Source organism: Thalia democratica, chromosome 7 (assembly GCF_965202585.1).
Source record: "Thalia democratica chromosome 7, ktThaDemo2.hap1.1, whole genome shotgun sequence".
Taxonomy (NCBI): Eukaryota; Metazoa; Chordata; class Thaliacea; order Salpida; family Salpidae; genus Thalia; species Thalia democratica.
The window spans coordinates 45,952,051-45,971,423 of record NC_139171.1 but is presented as its reverse complement, the minus strand read 5'-3'; the positions used below and the strand labels follow the sequence as shown (position 1 = coordinate 45,971,423).

Genomic DNA, 19,373 nt, shown 5'->3' with positions numbered 1-19,373 from the left:
AAAACAAAAATATATTGTGATATAAATTTATAAAAAATACCAGGCAAATTTACTTATTCACATATACACATACACTACGTAATATTCAATAACTTTATAAAATAAATTGATAAAAAATTGAGTGAACCATAAATAAAAACATAATTTATGAACTACAATATCAACATATTAAACACAAGTGCAAAGATAGACAATGAGTTCTTAAAAAGTTTTTATAAATTGAAGAAAATAATAGAGCTAAAATTTGTGAAGAATTTTTGATAAAATAATATGAAAACTCAACAGTGTTACTTTTACTAGATAAAAAGCACAGTTACTTTTCAACTGAAAACAAATTGTATTTCTCGCTTGAAAACAAATTTAAAAACTTTATTATTTATTAACATGTTTTTATTTAATTTATAAAGAGAAAAAAAATCATGCTAATGATAATAACTCATACTTGTTACAACGTTCAAAATATAAAATATATTTAAATAACTGCACAACAATTTAGCTTAAAGTAAGTAGAATAAATAAGCACATATATGGTTAAACAATTTATCTTAAGAAAATTTTATAAATTTCACTAAAATTGCTAGAAAAAAATATAAAAGTTAAAACAAGCTTTGGTTAATGAAAAAAAAAAAAATTTTATTGCATTACTGACACTATGAATGATTCCATTTAGCTTCATGTAAAAATTTTAAAAATCATTTATTCTCGGACTGATATTTGCATACTCTCCACTACTAGAAAAATTAATCTCATTTTTGAAACTTAAAATATAGCTAAGAAATACAAAGTAGTAAAAACAGTTAAAAAAAAATTACATAAAAGATCAATAAACTTCATATAAAACTAGCTTTATAATGTCTCAATACTGTCAAAGCAGTTCAGTTCTTCCAGTACATTTTTCAACTTTGGAATAAAAGGTTTTAAACTTGACTTATACAGTATTGTGTAATAAACAATTTTAGACTAACAAAAGAACACCCACTAATAATACAATTTAAATGTATATATTTTTAAAATATTACAGTTATAATAAATATTACAGATAAAGTTATAGTTATATAGACAGCAAATCATTATAAAGGTTCAACATTCAATCAGCATATTAGTAAACTTAAAAACCCATGCCCATTTTAGTTTTTGCGGGTTTATCAATGGCATTTCTATTTCTACAGAGTTTGATCTGTAACTCCAAGTGACTTTTCCATTGTAACCTAATAGAATAATTTCTGTATAAGGAGTGGTATATTTGTAAACATCATTCAAAACCATTTGATTGTCTGAAGGCCAGTCCAGAAGAAAACCGTATACGTTACAGTTATTTGTTGTGTAATACAAGTTCTTTTCATTTGTATCGCACTGAGACAGTTTCCATGGCTTAGAGCTGTAAACAGCTTCGCCATTAATATTTAACCAACTACCAATTTCTTTCAATTTAAGTTGAAAAATAGGTGAGATAGTTCCCTCTTTTGTAGGACCAATATTCATGAGTAGATTTCCGCCATAACATATTGTTGTTACCAATGTCTATTATTAATATTTAAATTTAATTAGTGAATATTTTGTGGTAAGCTGAACTTAAGTTATTTAAAACTTAAAGCACGGCTTATACAAAAGTAAAACTAAAAGTTATGCAAATAGTATATAAATTACATAAATTCAAAAAGGTTTCTATAATTTTCTATTTTCAATACAAATTTTCTGCAAAGGTAAAAAAAATTTATAAAGTTTCTAAAAAAAATGAATTAAAAAAGTATTAAGTTTTCTTATAATGTCATACAGGGTTGCCAAATGTTTTTGGCAAGTTTTCTCCAGTTTTTCAAAATTTCTTCCAGATTTTTAAATTACACGTTTTAGGGTCTATTTTTAGTTTAAAATTAAGTTTAAGGTAAAAACTAAGTTAAATAGTATAGCAATATTAAAAAAATATCTTGAAGATTCTTTAAATGTGTTTTGAAATATAAAAAGATGTTGATGACGAACAAAAAAATTATCTTTACGATAGAATTTTTGTGTAAAATCGAAATTTTACTACTTAAATGTAAAAGATGTTCAAAATTATAGGTTTTTTTAGTCTAAATTGTCAAATTCCAGGTTTTTCCAGGATTCCAGGTTTTTTGGCAACCCTGTGTCATAGAAAAAAACATTTTATAAAAAATGTAAATTTGTTATACTTGTATCACAAACTTTTTATAAATTAACTATTGAGTAATAAAAACAGGAAAAAAAAAGTTTGTTTCTTTATTTTGTTTTACTTGGTGAAAGTGTGATTTAAAAACATTAAAAAACTTCTGATATGCATTACACTTGTTGAAAAAATATTATTTTGTATAAACCTGTATTAATAAAAAGTTACATATTCATCTGAAGTTTTGTGTGAACATACTAAAATAAAAGTGTTTAAGGAAAAACGATTTTTCCTAAAAAAAAAAACTTTTTAAGCATAAGTCCATTGAAGTATAAATATATTTTTTAAGGATTTAGGTAAGAAACCTTATAAAGCTTATTAGTGAAATGTTAACAAAATTATTATAAGTATAAACATAGAACTATTAAATTTTAATGGGAAGTTGTAAAAGTTAATGAACTTTAGGCTGAATAACTAAAAACAGATTTTTATTTTGTTAATTTACTATAAACATTGAACAGTAACTAAAATTAGTGACTAACTTCAATCATTTCTTTAACTGTAAGATAATCATCAATTGCAGCGTTTCTTCTGTAACCCCAAGACCTTTTATCTAAAGTCATACAGTTTTCCCACTTATGATTTAAAAGTTTGCCCGGATTGTATCTAAAAAAATTTAGTTAAAAAATATTAATCTAATGGAACAATAATACTTTACACTTTTGAAAGAAAAAAAGGAATTATAAATGTAGAAACATCAGAAAAAACATTAAAACCAGCATCTTTAAATGAAGTAGATTGAACTAAAAAAACTTCACTACATGTTAAATGTTTACAAACCTCATTTGTGTTCAAACTTTAAAACTTTAGTATATCAAAGTAGAATCAAAAACTTATGTTGAAATATAAAAATAAAGCAATATTTATATGAACTTATGGAACAATTAATATTATGATTATCTATTCAAAATGTAAAGTTAATCGTTTCTTAATAAAGATCCTAGCGAAACAAGTTCACTAGAATATGTAATAATAACAAATTAAAAAAGTTAATTCTTTCTTTACTAAACTAACGCATGTTTCTGTGTGTTAAAAAGTTAACACACTTCAACGGAGCTCTGTAAAAAATTAATACTGAAAGGAAAGGATAGGAGCTAAAGTAGGTGTTTAAATGTGTTTATTAAAAATAAGAGAACTACTATAGATTATTGTAGATTAATGGCTAGTAATTGATACAAGATATAATGTTGAATCCGACTGTTATAAAACTATATAACATTTGTAATTATGAAATTTAAATTATGATAAAGTAAAGTAAAATAAAATACAAAACAAAATAACAAGTCAAAATACAAAGCACTGACATGAAAGTTGAAAAAATTCGGATTAATAAAAGTAGACCGTTGTTAAACATTCAAAAACGATTTAACAATTACGTCACGATATTACGCTTTGATACATTAAAATTTAAAAAAGTTATTTACCTTGCATTGTAAAATATATAAGTTTTTCTTTATGCTTGGAAAAAGTAATCAGGCACTTAAAATTAAAAAAAACTACTATTATTTTAAATACATCATAAGTAATCTATTATAAATAAAAAGAAGTAAAATAACAAACGTTAATTATTGAATTAGTAAATTAATTAATAGTTTAAGGTAATTAAAGCTATGGAAGCTTGGGTCAATATATATTTATAAGATGCCACAGATGTTTTTGTGTTAAAACTTTATTCCGACTAACGGTGTTTCACTGCTCTCAAATAAATTTTAGAACAGATCTACGAAGTCTATAAAATATTATCACACATAAAAAAAAAACATGTATAATTATGTATAATATTTTTGTGAGTAGTAACTACTAACTTTATGGTTTAAAAACAAAGTTTGGAATAGAAGCATAAAAATATAAAATTGTCTACAAAAACTACAAATTTAATAAAAGCATGTACTAACCTCAAAAAAGCTCTAAGAATAGGCAAGTTTTTAAAAAATAAACATAAATTAAGTTATGCAGAAATGTTACGTCATAATAAACTTAACAAATTAATCAATAAATTTTTCAGCTTAAAAACAAACTATGCAGCAAAATTTTTACTAAAAATTTAAACTAAATTTAAAATATTTATACATTACAACATACACGGTATATAATAAAATAGAGGAAACATGTAGTATTAAACTTAATGTTTGTGATTGTATATGAAAATGTTGTGAAATAAATAAGTGCATAAGTAGACAGAGTTATTTAAAGTAGAATCGTTTTTGAGGTTTTTACGAAAGCTTTTTTGAGGTTAGTACATGCTTTTATTAAATCTGAGTTTTTGTAGACAATTTTATATTTTTATGTTTTTATTCAAAACTTTGTTTTTAAACCATAAAGTTAGTAGTTACTACTCACATAAATATTATACATAATTATACATGTTTTTTATCTAATGTGTGTTAATATTTCATAGACTCCGTAGACCTGTTCTTAAATTTATTTGAGAGCAGTGAAACGCCGTTAGTCGGAATAAAGTTTTAACACAAAAACATCTGTGGTGTATATTCCGATAAGCTTAGCTTATCAGGATCTCTAGGATTTAACGCCTTTTAATGTTACATCTTTTTTATAAGATGTTTGTAATGGTAAAACCTTTATTATAGCATAAGTAAAGTTAGATACAACTAAAAAGAACAAGTTAAAATTAAAATTTAAAAAATTTAAACCACTTACACGCAGACCCGAAAGACACTAAAACACAAAACTATGCATTCAAAGCCCTGATCTATAGTTAAGTTACAGCACGGTACATAAAAACACCACAACTTAAACTGCATATACATTACATATTAAGTAAGATAATTAAATAGATCTTATACAGATGTTTAAATAAATAGTAGATTACTAATTTGTGTTTATCATGAATGTAAAATTTTTAATATGAAGGTGGTTATGCGCTAAGTATAAACCTGCAGTAAAAAATTCCTCTCACCGATCTATTGGGCGTAGAAGGTAAAATAGCGGGTTTATCTGTGATTTGAGTACAGGCTTCCAGTTAAATTTAGAACTTAAGACATAAAGGAATATGAAATATATATAGTTGAGTAAGAGGCAAAAACCATGTTGGAGAATGTAAAGTGACATGTATAAAAATAAATAGATAAAAAAAACTATGTATTAACTTAGGAGATAAAATCATATTGATAATATGAAGTGAGGTGTGTGTTCATGTAAAATAAAAATGAAAGGTGAGAAAACGCCAAGATATTATTTGAAGAAGAAGCGTCGGTTGTATACAGTTGTTTGAAGTATCACTTCTTTTGTTTAGTAATTTTCTACTATCTTCTGCTACAGTTGCCATTCGTCCGAGGTTGCATAACAGTAATAATAACAATAATGATAAAATTAATAATATTATTAACAATAAAAGTAATACTAGTAAAAAAAAAACGCAGAATAGTCATAAGTCTAGTAGTAGCTGTGTGTTGTGGTATAACCCAATATACTGTTCTAGCATCAACATATACTTACATAATTAATTTTTAAGACTAGTAGATAAGCATTTCCCAGATAATCATTTTTACCATAAAATATTTAATTGAAAAATTTTAAAAATATCTTATAGTTGTATGAACAACGTTAAGTCTATAATATATTAACAAAAAAACTTTATTTTGTCTAAATATAATGAGATGATAATACAAACAAATACAAACAGTAACAAACATATAAAAATTTGTAAGAATTAACATAACAACTATATAGATAATAGCAATAATAATAACAACAATAAATAAACTAAACCTGGTTTAAAAATCAAGAACAATAAAAGCAACAATTGTAACTGTCGTAAGTCAAATAAAGTAAATTGCCCGTTAAGAGGTAACTGGTTAATTAAAAATGTCATGTTTAAGGTGCGTATTAAATTTAAATGAAGTAATGATAATCATAAAGATAAAATTAACGTCGGTTCGACAGCAGGTCATTTTAAAGATAGGTACACTGGGCACAAGTATACTTTTAATTATTTTAGTAAAAAGAACAGAACAAGATTGTCAGATTTTGTTTGGCAGTATTTTTACAGGTATGGTAAAAAACCAAAAATGAAATTGAGCATCTTTCACCAAGCCAACAACAACATTGGTGGCGCGAGTAAGATCTGCAAAATTTGCAACCTTGAAAGAATGGCAACTTTAGCAGAAGATAGTAAACAATTACTAAACAAAAAACATGATACTTCAAACAACTGTGTACACAACGGACGGTTCTTCTTCAAATAACATCTTGGGGCTTTCTCAACTTTCACTTATCTTTCACAAGAACACACACACTCACTTCATATACATCAATATAATTATATATCCGAAGTTAATACATAGTTTTTTATCTATTTATTTTTATACATGTCACTTTACATTCTCTAACATGGTTTTTGCCTCTTACTCAACTATATATTTTTCATGTTCCTTTATGTCTAAGTTCCAAGTTTAATTGGAAGCCTGTACTCAAATCACAGATAAACCCGCTATTTTACCTTCTACGCCCAATAGATCGGTGAAAGGAATTTTTTACTGCAGGTTTATACTTAACGCATAACCACCTTCTTATTTTACATTTTTTCATTCATGTTAAACACAAATTAGTAATCTATTATATATTTAAACATCTTTATAAGATCTATTTAATTATCTTACTTAATATGTAATGTATATGCAGTTTAAAATGTGGTGTTTTTATGTAACTTAACTATAGATCAGGGCTTTGAATGCTTAATTACAATTTTAGTTTTGTGCTTTAGTGTCTTTCGGGTCTGCGTGTAAGTGGTTTTTTTTTTTTTTTAACTTTAAACTGTTATTTTAAGTTGTATCTAACTTTACTTATGTTATAATGGAGATTTTACCATTATAAACATCTTATAAATATATATTGACCCAAGCTTCCATAGCTTTAATTGCCTTAAACTATTAATTAATTTACTAATCCAGTAATTAACGTCTGTTATTTTATTTCTTTTTATTTATAATAGATTACTTATGATGTATTTAAAATAATGGTTTTTTTTTAATGCCTGACTGCTTTTTCTAAACATAAAGAATAGCTTATATATTTTACAATGAAAAGTAAATGACTTTTTTTAATGTTAATGTATTAAAGCGTAATATTTTGACGTAATTATCAAAAAAAATTTTGAATGTTTAACAACGGTCTACTCTTATTAATCCGTGTTTTTTCAACTTTCAAGTGAGTGCTTTATATTTTGATTTGTTATTTTATTTTGTATTTTATTTTACTTTACTTTATCATAATTTAAATTTGATAATTACAAATATTATATAGTTTTATAAGAGTCGGATTTTATATTACAATGTATCTATTACTAACCCCTGATCCAGTGGTCGTCAAGGTGTACACAGGTGCACACTAAACTTTTTTTGGGGTGCACGAAATTTTGAGTTTACAAAAAAATACATAGAGTTAGACTAAATATGTAGTTAATATTAAATAAAGTATTTAAAGAATATTGAACTGGGGATTTGGTAGTAATTGCGGAGAAGTGTTCAATTAATAAGTATGTAAGACAAAGCCATATAACTGAAATATCATTATGAAAATATGGTAAAACTAATAAAGAGGTCAATTAGAAAGATGATCAACTAAAAAGTTCAAGCTTCAGTTGTTAAATGGTTTGCATTTAAATACAAACTGAGTTATGACTTTTAAGGAGAAATGCACTAATAAAAGTGTTTATGTAATACCACTACTAGCAGCGCTTATTAAAATTAGATCTTGGGGAGCACCGATTTTATTTTTAGCAGCTTGGTGTACACGAATTTGATTAGCTTGACGACCACTGCACTAATCTACAACAATCTATATACTTTTTTTTATAAACACATATATACACCAGGGGCGTAGGGTGGGGAGAGACACTGGCGCATGCGTGCCTCCTAAAAAAATAATAAAACAAGAAAAAAAAAGTATAACATTTAATTTCCCTGCTTAATTTTTTTTTCAACTATGCCGGTGCTTAAAAATCATTGTGTACCGGCTTAGATGCAAAAATCCATTACTTTTTTTATATTTATAAACATCATATAAATCAAGATTTAAAAGGTGCACGAATGCGGTAGTGTACCGTGGTAGTATAAGAGTTAAGATTGTTTTTTTACAAGGAAATATACTAATATTTTGTAAACAAACTATCAAGTTAAACCTATCATATGATAATAATTTAAGAATAAGCAAATTTTTATATAAAAAGTAATAGATAACTATTAATAAAAATAAAAAATAATAATGATAAATAATAGTAATACTAAAACTCAATCAAATAAACAAAAAAAAAAAGAGTTATAAATACCTATAACTAATATTATTAAACATAGCATAATATTTAATAAATAAACAGTACATACATAATAATTAAACTTTAAACAACTTGTAGGAAACAGATTTTTATTTTTTAACAAGTAGTTTTTTTATCTAAAAAATGATTAATTTTAATTTAGGTCATAAACTTTCAAAATATTATTTATAAAAGTTTGGTTTCTAAAAACTGTTTGTGATATTAAAAAAATATTATCTAAAAATTTAAAACAAGTTGATTTTAAAATAAAAGAAATTATTTTTTTCTATATTTTAAGAAATTCTGAAAATTTGATCTTTAAAATCTGATTTTTTTTACAGTTGGTTTTGTATCAGAAACTATTATGAAACTGGTTATATCTCAGGGTTGCCACACAATCGGATTCTCAGGACACTCAGGATAACTCAATATATATTGAAGTATTTTTAAATGTCAGTATAACTCAGTTCAGCTTAAGATATGTTTAGTTTTTTTTTTTAACTCAGGCTGACTCAGGATATTTTATATAAAAAACTCAGGATAGTTTTAATATTTTTTTAATTTTACGAGTTTTTTTTTATAGATTTTGAATGATATTTAGTTGGTTCAGTTGCATTATTTGTTTTTATTTTTATGTCCAATTTAGATAATGAACTCAATTTTTTGGTATTGAAAAATAAAAGATAAAATTTAAGGATTTGTAAAACTAATAATGACTTAGAACATCTTAAGGTCACTTAGGAAGGTTTTTAATTACTTCAGGTTACTTTTGTGTTTAAAAGTGGCAACCTAATTTCAATTTAAATTGAAGTTTTTGTTTTAAAAAAGTATATAATAGTTTATAAAAAACTAAGTAAAAACTTTTCTCGGTTATCTTTTAGATTTTTAGTAAAACAAATATGAAAAGAAATATCAGTAATCTTGTATAGAACGTTGAAAAATTAAAAATATTAATTTAGCTAATTATCGAAGGTTTAATAGATCAAGTTAAAAATAGCAGACCAACATGAGACGATTCTATTACTAAAAAATGCAGTTCAAATGGTATGAAATTAGTTCTATTATTTTTAGTGAAATATTATTTATATCATAACTTTCCTTTTACAAATTTTTACAGATCTCTAGTGTAACAAAGGTAAAAAAAATCTATTAATACAATTTTTTTCTTTATTTCTTTTAATGAACAATTTGAGTTTGTGAACTTCAAACCTTTTTTTTTTGGCTTAAAAAAGTTTTTCAGATATTTTTCTATTAAAATTTCTCATTATTATGTCTTAATTTTTATAGATTTTTTGACAAATTTTAATTTTGTTAGTTTACAAACTGTGAACTATTGTATATATTTTGAATTACTTGTTTATTCTTTATATTGAAAGCTAAATCAGACTAAACTTTATTTTCAATTTTTTATTGGTTTTTAAAAAATTATAAATATTGTAATGAAGAGTAAATAGATTTATGCAAATTATAAATTTTATTCGCGACCAGTTTCGGTGGCAAAAAGTTACGACATTTTCAAGCAAAAATAAAATATTAAACTGCCCAGTAAAATTTACATCCCAGTAAATTGAGCACTCTTTTTTAGTTAAAGCAAATAACTATGTAATGAAGAGTAAAAAATGTCTGAGAGGTAACTGACAAGAGATTTGAAACATACACTAGATATTATAAGTTTGTAACGAAATGTAAAAAAAAACACAATGTAACTAAAACTAACATTGACTGTAATTATTAAAATTTTCGAAATTTGGCCTGTGAACACTAAATACCTGCCAATCCGCGATTAAAGGGAGTGCGATTATTTTTGCCGAAAGGGCGATTATAAAAGTGAGTTTTGGAAACTTTGTTTTTAACTAACCCAAAAATTATAATCTAATTTTAAAAATGCTGCATTCAATTATTATTAATACTAGTATAAAATATACTATTATTGCAAGTTTATAGTCCACAATTTTTACATCAACAAAAATATTTATAAATCTATTTTCTGTTAAAAATTACTTTACAAGACGTTGGATACATAGGTATTAAAAAATTCTCAAAAAATAACTTATTTCTTTTCTTTTAAGTAAAGAATGTACTTTACAAAACCATTATAGAAAATTATGTCTGTTGATAACAGTAACAAATTCAAATTTTGTAATTTAAATTGCATCACCAGTTTTATAAAAAACTTTTAAAAATGTAACTAAGTTAGAAAATTTAAAATTATTTAAAGAATAATAATTTTAATAATGTACCTTTGGGAAGAGCTACATTATATTCTTTCCTTTATTTTATATAAAGATTTTTTTTCTAAATTGCAAGAAAACATAACTAACAATTTTAAAAAATATCTAGCTTCAAGTTAAGTCTATTTTTAAACTTTAGCATTCAACTAAAAATAATCTAACTACAATGTATTTCTCACAAAATGTTTAAAAAAGCAAAATATTTTGTTAAACATTGCCATCTAAATCATAATACTATAAGTCATGGTTTATCAAAATTTATATACAATTAAGTTTCGGTGCTAAGCACCTATTGATGACTGAAAGCATACTAATATAGAATAAATGTATTATTTTGATAAGCTTTTCACATATGAGCTTAGCACCGAAATTTGTCGTGTATAAACTTTAATAAGGATTTGATTAGTATCTATCTTCCCAGCAGGAAGCTAACTCCTTTCCCAAGAACAAATTTGTTTGTGATTGAATACTTTAAAAACATAAAAATTTAATTGCAAAAAAAAAACAGTTTTTTAGTTTAACATAATAGTTATTTAGTGGCAGTAAACGATAAGATTTAAAGTTCAATACACAAACTAAAATATCTAATTTAAATAAACTTGCAAATAAACTACATTTGTAATTTTAGTACTATCTAATGTTATATACTTAAGTATATACACTAGGGTTACCTAAAGTAAGTAATATCACCTTTTGATGGAAATTTTGGCTACTAGGGGGAAATAAGTACAAAGACGTAAAAAAGTAAATGAGGAATTAATTAGTAAAACGGCGATTTTTAATTAAGGGGAGCAACCTTTTTTTTAATTCTCTCAAGGAGCCAATAATGAGAATGAGTTTTGGAAACTTAGTTTTGAATCTATACACATCAATAACTTAAGTTCAATACTTAATGTATTTTTATTATGTGTTTACTTAAAAGTTTTGATACTTATTCTGGAAATACTTAATTTTTAAGACTTATCTTTAAAACAATTTAAACGTTATGTTCTCAAAACTAGTTAATTAAACATTTGTTTAACAAATCTATATTTTACATGTTACTTTATATTTATAAATTATCATTTAATTTATAATTTTTATCTTTAAATTATAAAAATTTAAACACTATTTGTATTTTTATACTTTTTATATTAGCTAGAACTTTCAAAAACAATGTCTTAAAAAATAACCTATCTAAACCAGAATAAAATCCTCCATGCGTATTTCTGGTACCTTTACCCCAACGATCATTAGTTACCACAGTATTCTGAAATCAGTTAAAAATTTTGGTTTTCAAGATAAATTATAAGAAATAATTCATTTAATTATACTATATTTACTTTAAAACAACTTGATTTAATTATTTTTCAATCATTTTCACAAGTGTTATTTAAACTTAAATAAAATTTAAAAAAGTTATTAATAAAAACATATTAGTAAGCAAAATATATATAAAATAAATTGAAGTAAAATAATCTTAGTTTTGTTTAAACAAAAAAATACAAAATGTACGCTTCTTTAGAGAAAGATTAAAAAATATAAAAAACCTTTAATAAGTAGATAATAATACATAACTAAGCATTTTGCATAATTTGTTATTCAAAGTTTTAGCTATTTTACATATTTTTTTTACTTAACATTTTGTTTTACTAAACAGAATTTTGTTTCTCTATAGACTTTAGAATGACACTGATGTGTCATCTTATTACATTTTCACTTTTAAAATGATTAATTTAGTTCAACTAAAATATTTTAGTGATTACAACTAGTATTTAAGACATTTCAAAGTAACATTCTAATAAATTAAGTCCTTTTTAAGATTGTGATTGTCATCAAAACCATATACTTATTACTTTTCCACCATACCGTTAAGTCACCCTAAAGGTTCTTAACTAAAACAACAACATACTTTGATATTGTAAACAAGGTTTACAAATTTTAGCTTATTAAAACTTTGTAAGTTTTTCAAAAAACATATTTTAAAGCATTAAAAAGTTAAGTGTAAATACTGAAGAAAAAATTAATAGTGTTATAAAGCATAGAAAAAAAAACTTTTACTTACATTTTAGAAAAATACTCCATTGATAACTAAAAATTAGACAACACTAAAAACACAACTTTTAACATTTCTTACAAACATGAAATTAAAACTAGCTTACGCAATACTAAAGATTTTCTAAATTTCAATTTTAGTAAACATATCCATAAGCTTAAAAGTCAAAATGTAAGTATATAAAAATATATAAATTAACTCTTTCATAAAATTAAGTTTCACAAAGTAAATGTTAAACCATTAGATTTTTTTACAAATTAAACTATGTGCCCTAATTTCATTTTCTCTTTCTGGAATACTATAAACTTTTGAGAATTTATAAGCAATGCAGCAAAAAACTTAATTATGCAGAAACTTAAGAAACCTGATTCAAAGACACTCATAATTTATTTTAAAATGTAATATAATGATAGTAGTCTGAACTGAACATTAAATACTATGCTTTATACAGTTTATGGAAAATGACAACAATTCTGAACATAGTTGTACTGTTACATTTAACTAACCAAATGAGTTTTTAAAATACTTTGTAGTAACTAAAATAAAACTAATTTTCAATTCACTGTAGCAGAAAACTATAAATTTGAGATAACTATTAATTACTTTTTATGTTAGGTAAATAAAAATTGTTATAAAACAAGGCCTAATTGAAAATTACTTTTAATATTAAATTTAAAATATGTATGCAAAATTTATTTTAAAAAGACTTTACTTTGACTGGGCTTTCATTGTACAACCATGCAAGAAATTCAGTGGAATTCCAATAAGTATCTGGTGCCACCCAATCTCCATCAGACCAAACTACATCAGGCTTGTAAGTCGTCACAATGTCTTTCAAACACGGCTTGACTTTTGTATTTACAAAATCGCTTGTTTGAAATGAGTTCTTTTTGTCTCTATTTTTTTTTTTGATTTACTAATTATTTTAAAAACTTTCTAAAAAACAAGATAATTATAATATTTAAACTTTCATTTCCAAGGGAACTGTACTAGATATAAGATTAGTAAAGTAACCTACTAACTAGGTACGCACTTCCTAGGTACAAACTGTCAGTATGGTACGCACTTTTTAGCCAAAAACGATGTGTTCAATTTTTTTTTTTAATTAAACAAACAAACATATAAGTAGTAATACAAAAGTGTTGTATTTTAAAAATATTTACACTGTTTTAAATTTAAATAAATTAAAATCCAAGAAATCCAAAATTAAGTTATAAACTTAGGAATTGTATATTAGATCCAATATTTAAAAAAATATATATTACAGATTATTTATTTATCAAAAATAACGAACAGTTTAATTTAGTTTTTCATACCCAATGATTAAAACATAAAAATAAAAATACTTGAAAAGTCATACAAAATTTAGATAAACGAAAATAATGAACAGTACAATTAACACTTACGTTACATACCCAATAATTGAAACATAAATGTAAAAAGTGTATGAAAATCTAAAAGAAAATTATATAAACAAAAACATGTACATATAAACAAAAAAAAGTAAAAAGTAAACTGATAAAAATGTTAAGCAGTCCTTTGTAAATCAATTACTGTCAATATTGAATAAGAAACTACAGTCCACTTTTAGCACAACACCATTTTATACTTTACTGTTGTGTTTTCCACCAACACAACCAGTTAAAACTCAAAAACTGCTAAATAATAAGTAAGCAGGAGTAAAATTTTGTTACCCTAAACTAGCTTTTTTGAATGAAAAAAATTAATAAAAGCATGATCAATGTTTTCATAAACTTTTCTTTATCTAAAATTACCATTAATTGTATGTACTATGTAAATTTCAAAAATACAAAGAACAAGATAGATTAAAAAATTTGTGATTCGAATATAAATAGTGATAAAAATACGTATATAAATACTTAAATATAGATATTTATGTTAAATAATTACTTATAACTTCTAAATACGTTTTGTTTTTATGATATAAATTTTTTTTGGGGGGAATTTTGCTTCAAGAGTCATTTGTAACTTTAGTGGCCTTTAACGTATCTGTATTAAGCTAAAATATTTTAAGACCAAAATTTAAGACCTATGTAATTAATAACCAAAATTTCCTAGGTGTGCATTTTTGTGCTGTGTTCAAAGTGCGTACCTAGTTGGCAGGTTAGTGTAATTCAAATAGTGCCTTTTTTACCATTTATATTCTATGCCTATTTTAGTTTAAATTAAAAAACTTAAAAATTTGCTTAGAATCATTACTGTGTTTTATAACTACTCATAATATTAAATAGTATGTTTTATACATTCAAAAAACGGAAAGATGCAAATTTTATTTTATATTAAAGCGTATCATATTTTTTAGTAAGTTTATACTATCCAAAGTTAGATGGAAAACTGTTTATTAGTTAGATGTTAATTTTAGACAAAAAACTAGTAGTGATGACTTACACATTTTAGTATTTTTCAAATTATAAAAACTAGTTAGACAATCTTATTGATGAACTCATAAAGGCCACAAGAGATCTAAATATTTCAAGCATACATTGGTTTATATTTACAAGCTAAAATTATATTCAAAAAAATCACATAAAATATTTTCAGGGAATTATGGAAAATTTTACTTTTCCTTCATTTATAATCAAGTAACCTCAAATTTATAAGATCTGTTTAGAGCTGAACTGTTAATAAATACTGTGATAATAACTGTTAAATAAAGCATTTAATGAGAAAACTTAAAAAAGTATTTGCTTTTTTCTTTAGGAAAAAAATTGATAAAACTTAGGAAAATCTTACAATAGATTTGTTAATTGTTAAGTAGATTAGAATGAGAGAGTTAGATAATTTTATTTTTAATTGAAGATATATATATTTAATGAAAAAATCTCTTTTTTTCTAATTTGGCCATTCAGATAAGAACCTATCTAACACTCTGACTTTGTGCACATATAACTTAAAAGCTAATTTGACTTAATAAAAGTGGTAAAATTCAACTGCTACTTTAAGATCTTTAAAATCTGAAAAGTCCCCTACTCTTTATTATAGTCTTATTGGTACAAAAAAAATGCTATATATATTGCAACTAGTACTAAATGGTTAATCTGAATAAAAGCAGAGTACTTACTTTAAGTATAACGGGTTAAACCATTCAAATAATGAATGGTATAGTCCAAACCTAACATCAGTTTTATTTCTAATAGCATTTGCTAGTTCTCCAACAAGGTCCCTTCCAGGGCCAATTGTTTTTGAGTTCCAATTCCAGGAGTTTGATGATGGCCAGTTTGTAAATCCTTCATGATGCTTACTTGTCAGAACAACATACTGAGCTCCAGAGCCTTATGAAACATCATATGTAGAAAGTAAAAATAATAATCAACTAAAACATAGAAAATGAAAATCATAGGTTTATAATCATAACTTTTTTTTTAATTTTACTTAATTAATTTTGTTTATACTAATAAATTTTTTTTATATATAACACTTATTAAACTCATTTAAAAGATTACTTTCAATAAACTTAATAACTTTAAAAATAACTCAAACAATCTTATTTCATATGTTTTAATTTCTATTATAAAACATACTCACTTTTTATAATATTAGCCCATTCATTAGCATCAAAAAACTCAGTAGTAAATTCTTTAGCAAAGTCAGCATATGAAAAGTTTGGAGGATAGTTTTTGTTCATAAATTCAACTACATCAGGTGACTTTGTTCCCTAAAAATAAAAAACTAAAACTTAATTGTAGGTTATTTAACTTGGAAAAATTTTAGCTAAGAGTTAAAGATGTTTCATATCTAAAAGAGACATAAATATTCAAAATAATATTTTTGGAGGTTAAAATGTTTTATAATATATTTTAATTTAAAATTCATAAGTTATCAACAAAGTGTTAATATTAAATGTGACATTATTATTTTCTTTATACAATAACATTTTAAATTAACGTCAAAAGAAAAATATTGAGCTGAAATGAGTTATAATCATCACTGTCTAGTAACTATATAATAAAAACAGGACACACAATTCAATAATCAAGATATACATTTAGCTGTTCTCATCCATAGAACACAAAGCTAGCATGATATAAGATCTAAAAAATTAAATAGTAACATGTCAATCAAAACAAAAGGAAAAAATCAATTGGCAACAATTGAAAACTAATTGGTTTTACTTACAAATAATTAACCTAAGTTAAAATAGACTTTAATAAAAGAAAATAGTACTACTCATAAAATATTAAGTATTAGGAAAATAAAAAAACAGTAAAATCAAAGTATTTTTGCTTTCATAAAATAAATTTCCTTGCTAAGATACAAAATAGCTTCCAGTTTAATTGAATCTAAAACATTATTATTATTTTTAATTAAATGAAATCTATATTAACGATAACCATTAGCACAAGTTAGGTTATTAGGTAATATATAGGCATAATTTAAGTTTATTTAAACTTTTAAAACAACTTAAAATATATTTTGTTTTAGTTTAATTATATCAGATATTATATATTAAAATACTTATTATAATAATATTTTATTAGTGCTGTTAGAGTAATATAGCTGTTTATTACTTTTAATAAGATAGTGTTTATGTATTTATTATTAAACTAGTTTAATGTGCTTTGTCAAAAAATGACTATGAGTTCACTCTGGTGGCAGTAATCACAGAGAGGATTGTTGTTGTGATTTTTATTGTAAACACTACGGTAACACTTGCATGGGGGTATGATTTTCCTATTTTTTGTGGTTTTATTGTTGAGATCTTAACCTTATTAGTGTTCTCCAAATGATGTAGCACCTAAGGTTGTTTTTATTGTTTTAAAAAGATAGTTTTTGTTTTTATTTTATTTTGTTTAATAAAACTTTAGCTAAATGAGAAATTTAAAACTACACATGATGTAACCTACTTGCTTTTGCCCACAAAGTTTTTATTGTTGCAAATGGGTGTTGTGACTGATATTTTTTACCATAAAAGGTTAAAATAATTAAAAACTGTAACAACACTTTTGATTTATTTAGCTTCGATTTAGTTAAACTGAAAGCTTCTTGTGATTATTATACAAACATACTTTTATGTAGTAAAAAGATTTTAATTATTCTGATTTTTTTTCATAATACTTTGTATTATAGGAGTTGTATAGTTTATAGTATATATAGTAATGTGTATTTTATCAACAGGCTAATTATTTAAAAGTAAATTTAATCATTTTAAATGTTTGCTAATTGATTTTGTCCTTTTATTGCTTTTTTTTTAATCAAACTTAAATATTTTATTTATGTTAACTTTGTATCATACTGATGAAAATAGCTCAAAATATATTTTATACTGAATTTACTAAAACCTTTTTATATCAATATTTTGTCCTGGACATGACATTAAACTGTATCCTGGTGTATGACTTGGTAACCAAAAGGTTTTTTCGTACACCAGGTCCTTGGACCAAATTTTTTGAGTGCTTTTTTTTTTGTTCAATAAACAATATACATGTCCGTTGAAAATGTGAGTTCAAGTAATGTTTTTTACATTTTAAAAATAGTGTATTAACCTTCCATTGGTTCCAAAACCATTCACTTTTGAAACTAGGAACAGAAAAAACTCCCCAGTGAATAAAGATACCAAATTTAGCTTCATCATACCATTTTGGTAAAGGTCTAGAATCTATTGATTTCCAATTTGGAAAGTATTTAGTTTGATTTGAGAGATTAAACTCATCTTTTCTGAACGACTGAACTACAGGTATTTCAACTGATAGAGAGTTTTTACTACTTTGACTAGCATATGCTCCATATAAAAAGACAAAAAGTGTACTTAAATAAATCATATTCTTAAAATTTATATTCAAGTTAAAATGATATTGATATTATCAAATACTTTTGTTGTCATCAATAAATGTTCAAAAGTATAAGTATCATTTATATTTTTCTTTTTTGGAGTAGTTTTTATTTATGGTGCTTTCCCGCACTTGTTATCTTAACAAGTGTTTTCTGACTTCCTTTTTACATTACATCTAACTAGAGTATTATTGAACGATAAAAAAAGCGCTCAAAAAGTTTGGTCTAAGGACCTGGTGTACAAAGGAATGATTCGGTTATCGAGTCTAACTAAGAGTCTAAGAAAACTATAAATAACACCTTGAGGAGTAACTACAAGCCCTTAAATAGAGACTATGGAAAATCGTTAGTTTTCTTCAAAGTTTTTAGTTAATAGACAGCTTTTCAAAGAAATTTTTTTTTTATATCAATGTCATTTTAAAATGTTAGAAATGTTTGAAGATGTTAAGCTAACAAAATATTATCACCTTTTTTGTTTTAAAATTTACAATTTATTTCAAAAATAGATACTTACCATGTGTATAAAGATAAAAAAATAAATTAAACAAGACATTTAACAGCAAAACATCAAAGTCATTAAATATTTAATTATTATTTCTAGCATATTAGTTTACATAAATTTTATTTTAATTTTGTTTACTGTTTAAATTAAAGTAGTACTTATCACTTTTGTTTGAGACAGCTTATAACACATTATAGTTGTACTACTTTAAAATATGTTTGAAAAATCTAGTAAGTGCTGAAAAGGATTTTTTAAAACTAACAAAAGATTGAAAAAATACTACCTTTTAATGTTTTTAATATTATCACTAACTACTTATAGTTTAAGGAAAGGCAAGGCTCGTAGATAGTAATTAATGACCT

At 24.2% G+C, this 19,373-nt stretch overlaps 1 protein-coding gene across 1 annotated transcript; it reads right to left on the bottom strand.

Annotated features, from left to right (window-relative positions):
• Nucleotides 1-341: 341 nt before the first annotated feature.
• Nucleotides 342-18,547, bottom strand: LOC145840639 (alpha-L-fucosidase-like). Its single transcript, XM_082947958.1, has 7 exons — nt 18,224-18,547; nt 16,266-16,395; nt 15,802-16,012; nt 13,432-13,615; nt 11,857-11,933; nt 2,665-2,788; nt 342-1,521 (listed from the first exon to the last, which is right to left on the bottom strand). Exons 1-7 carry the CDS (start codon nt 18,497-18,499, stop codon nt 1,081-1,083), a joined length of 1,443 nt encoding a protein of 480 aa, XP_082804084.1. The 5' UTR covers nt 18,500-18,547; the 3' UTR covers nt 342-1,080.
• Nucleotides 18,548-19,373: the final 826 nt, after the last annotated feature.

Bases quoted from the DNA above. Each gene is read 5' to 3' on its own strand.
- LOC145840639 (XM_082947958.1), bottom strand. From the start codon at position 18,499: ATGATTTATTTAAGTACACTTTTTGTCTTTTTATATGGAGCATATGCT. The intron at 16,013-16,265 runs GTGAGTATGTTT...ATGTTTCATAAG, and splicing joins ATGGGCTAATATTATAAAAA to GCTCTGGAGCTCAGTATGTT. The intron at 2,789-11,856 runs GTTATTTTTTAA...AAATTTTTTTAG, and splicing joins TTTTATTCTGGTTTAGATAG to ATACAATCCGGGCAAACTTT.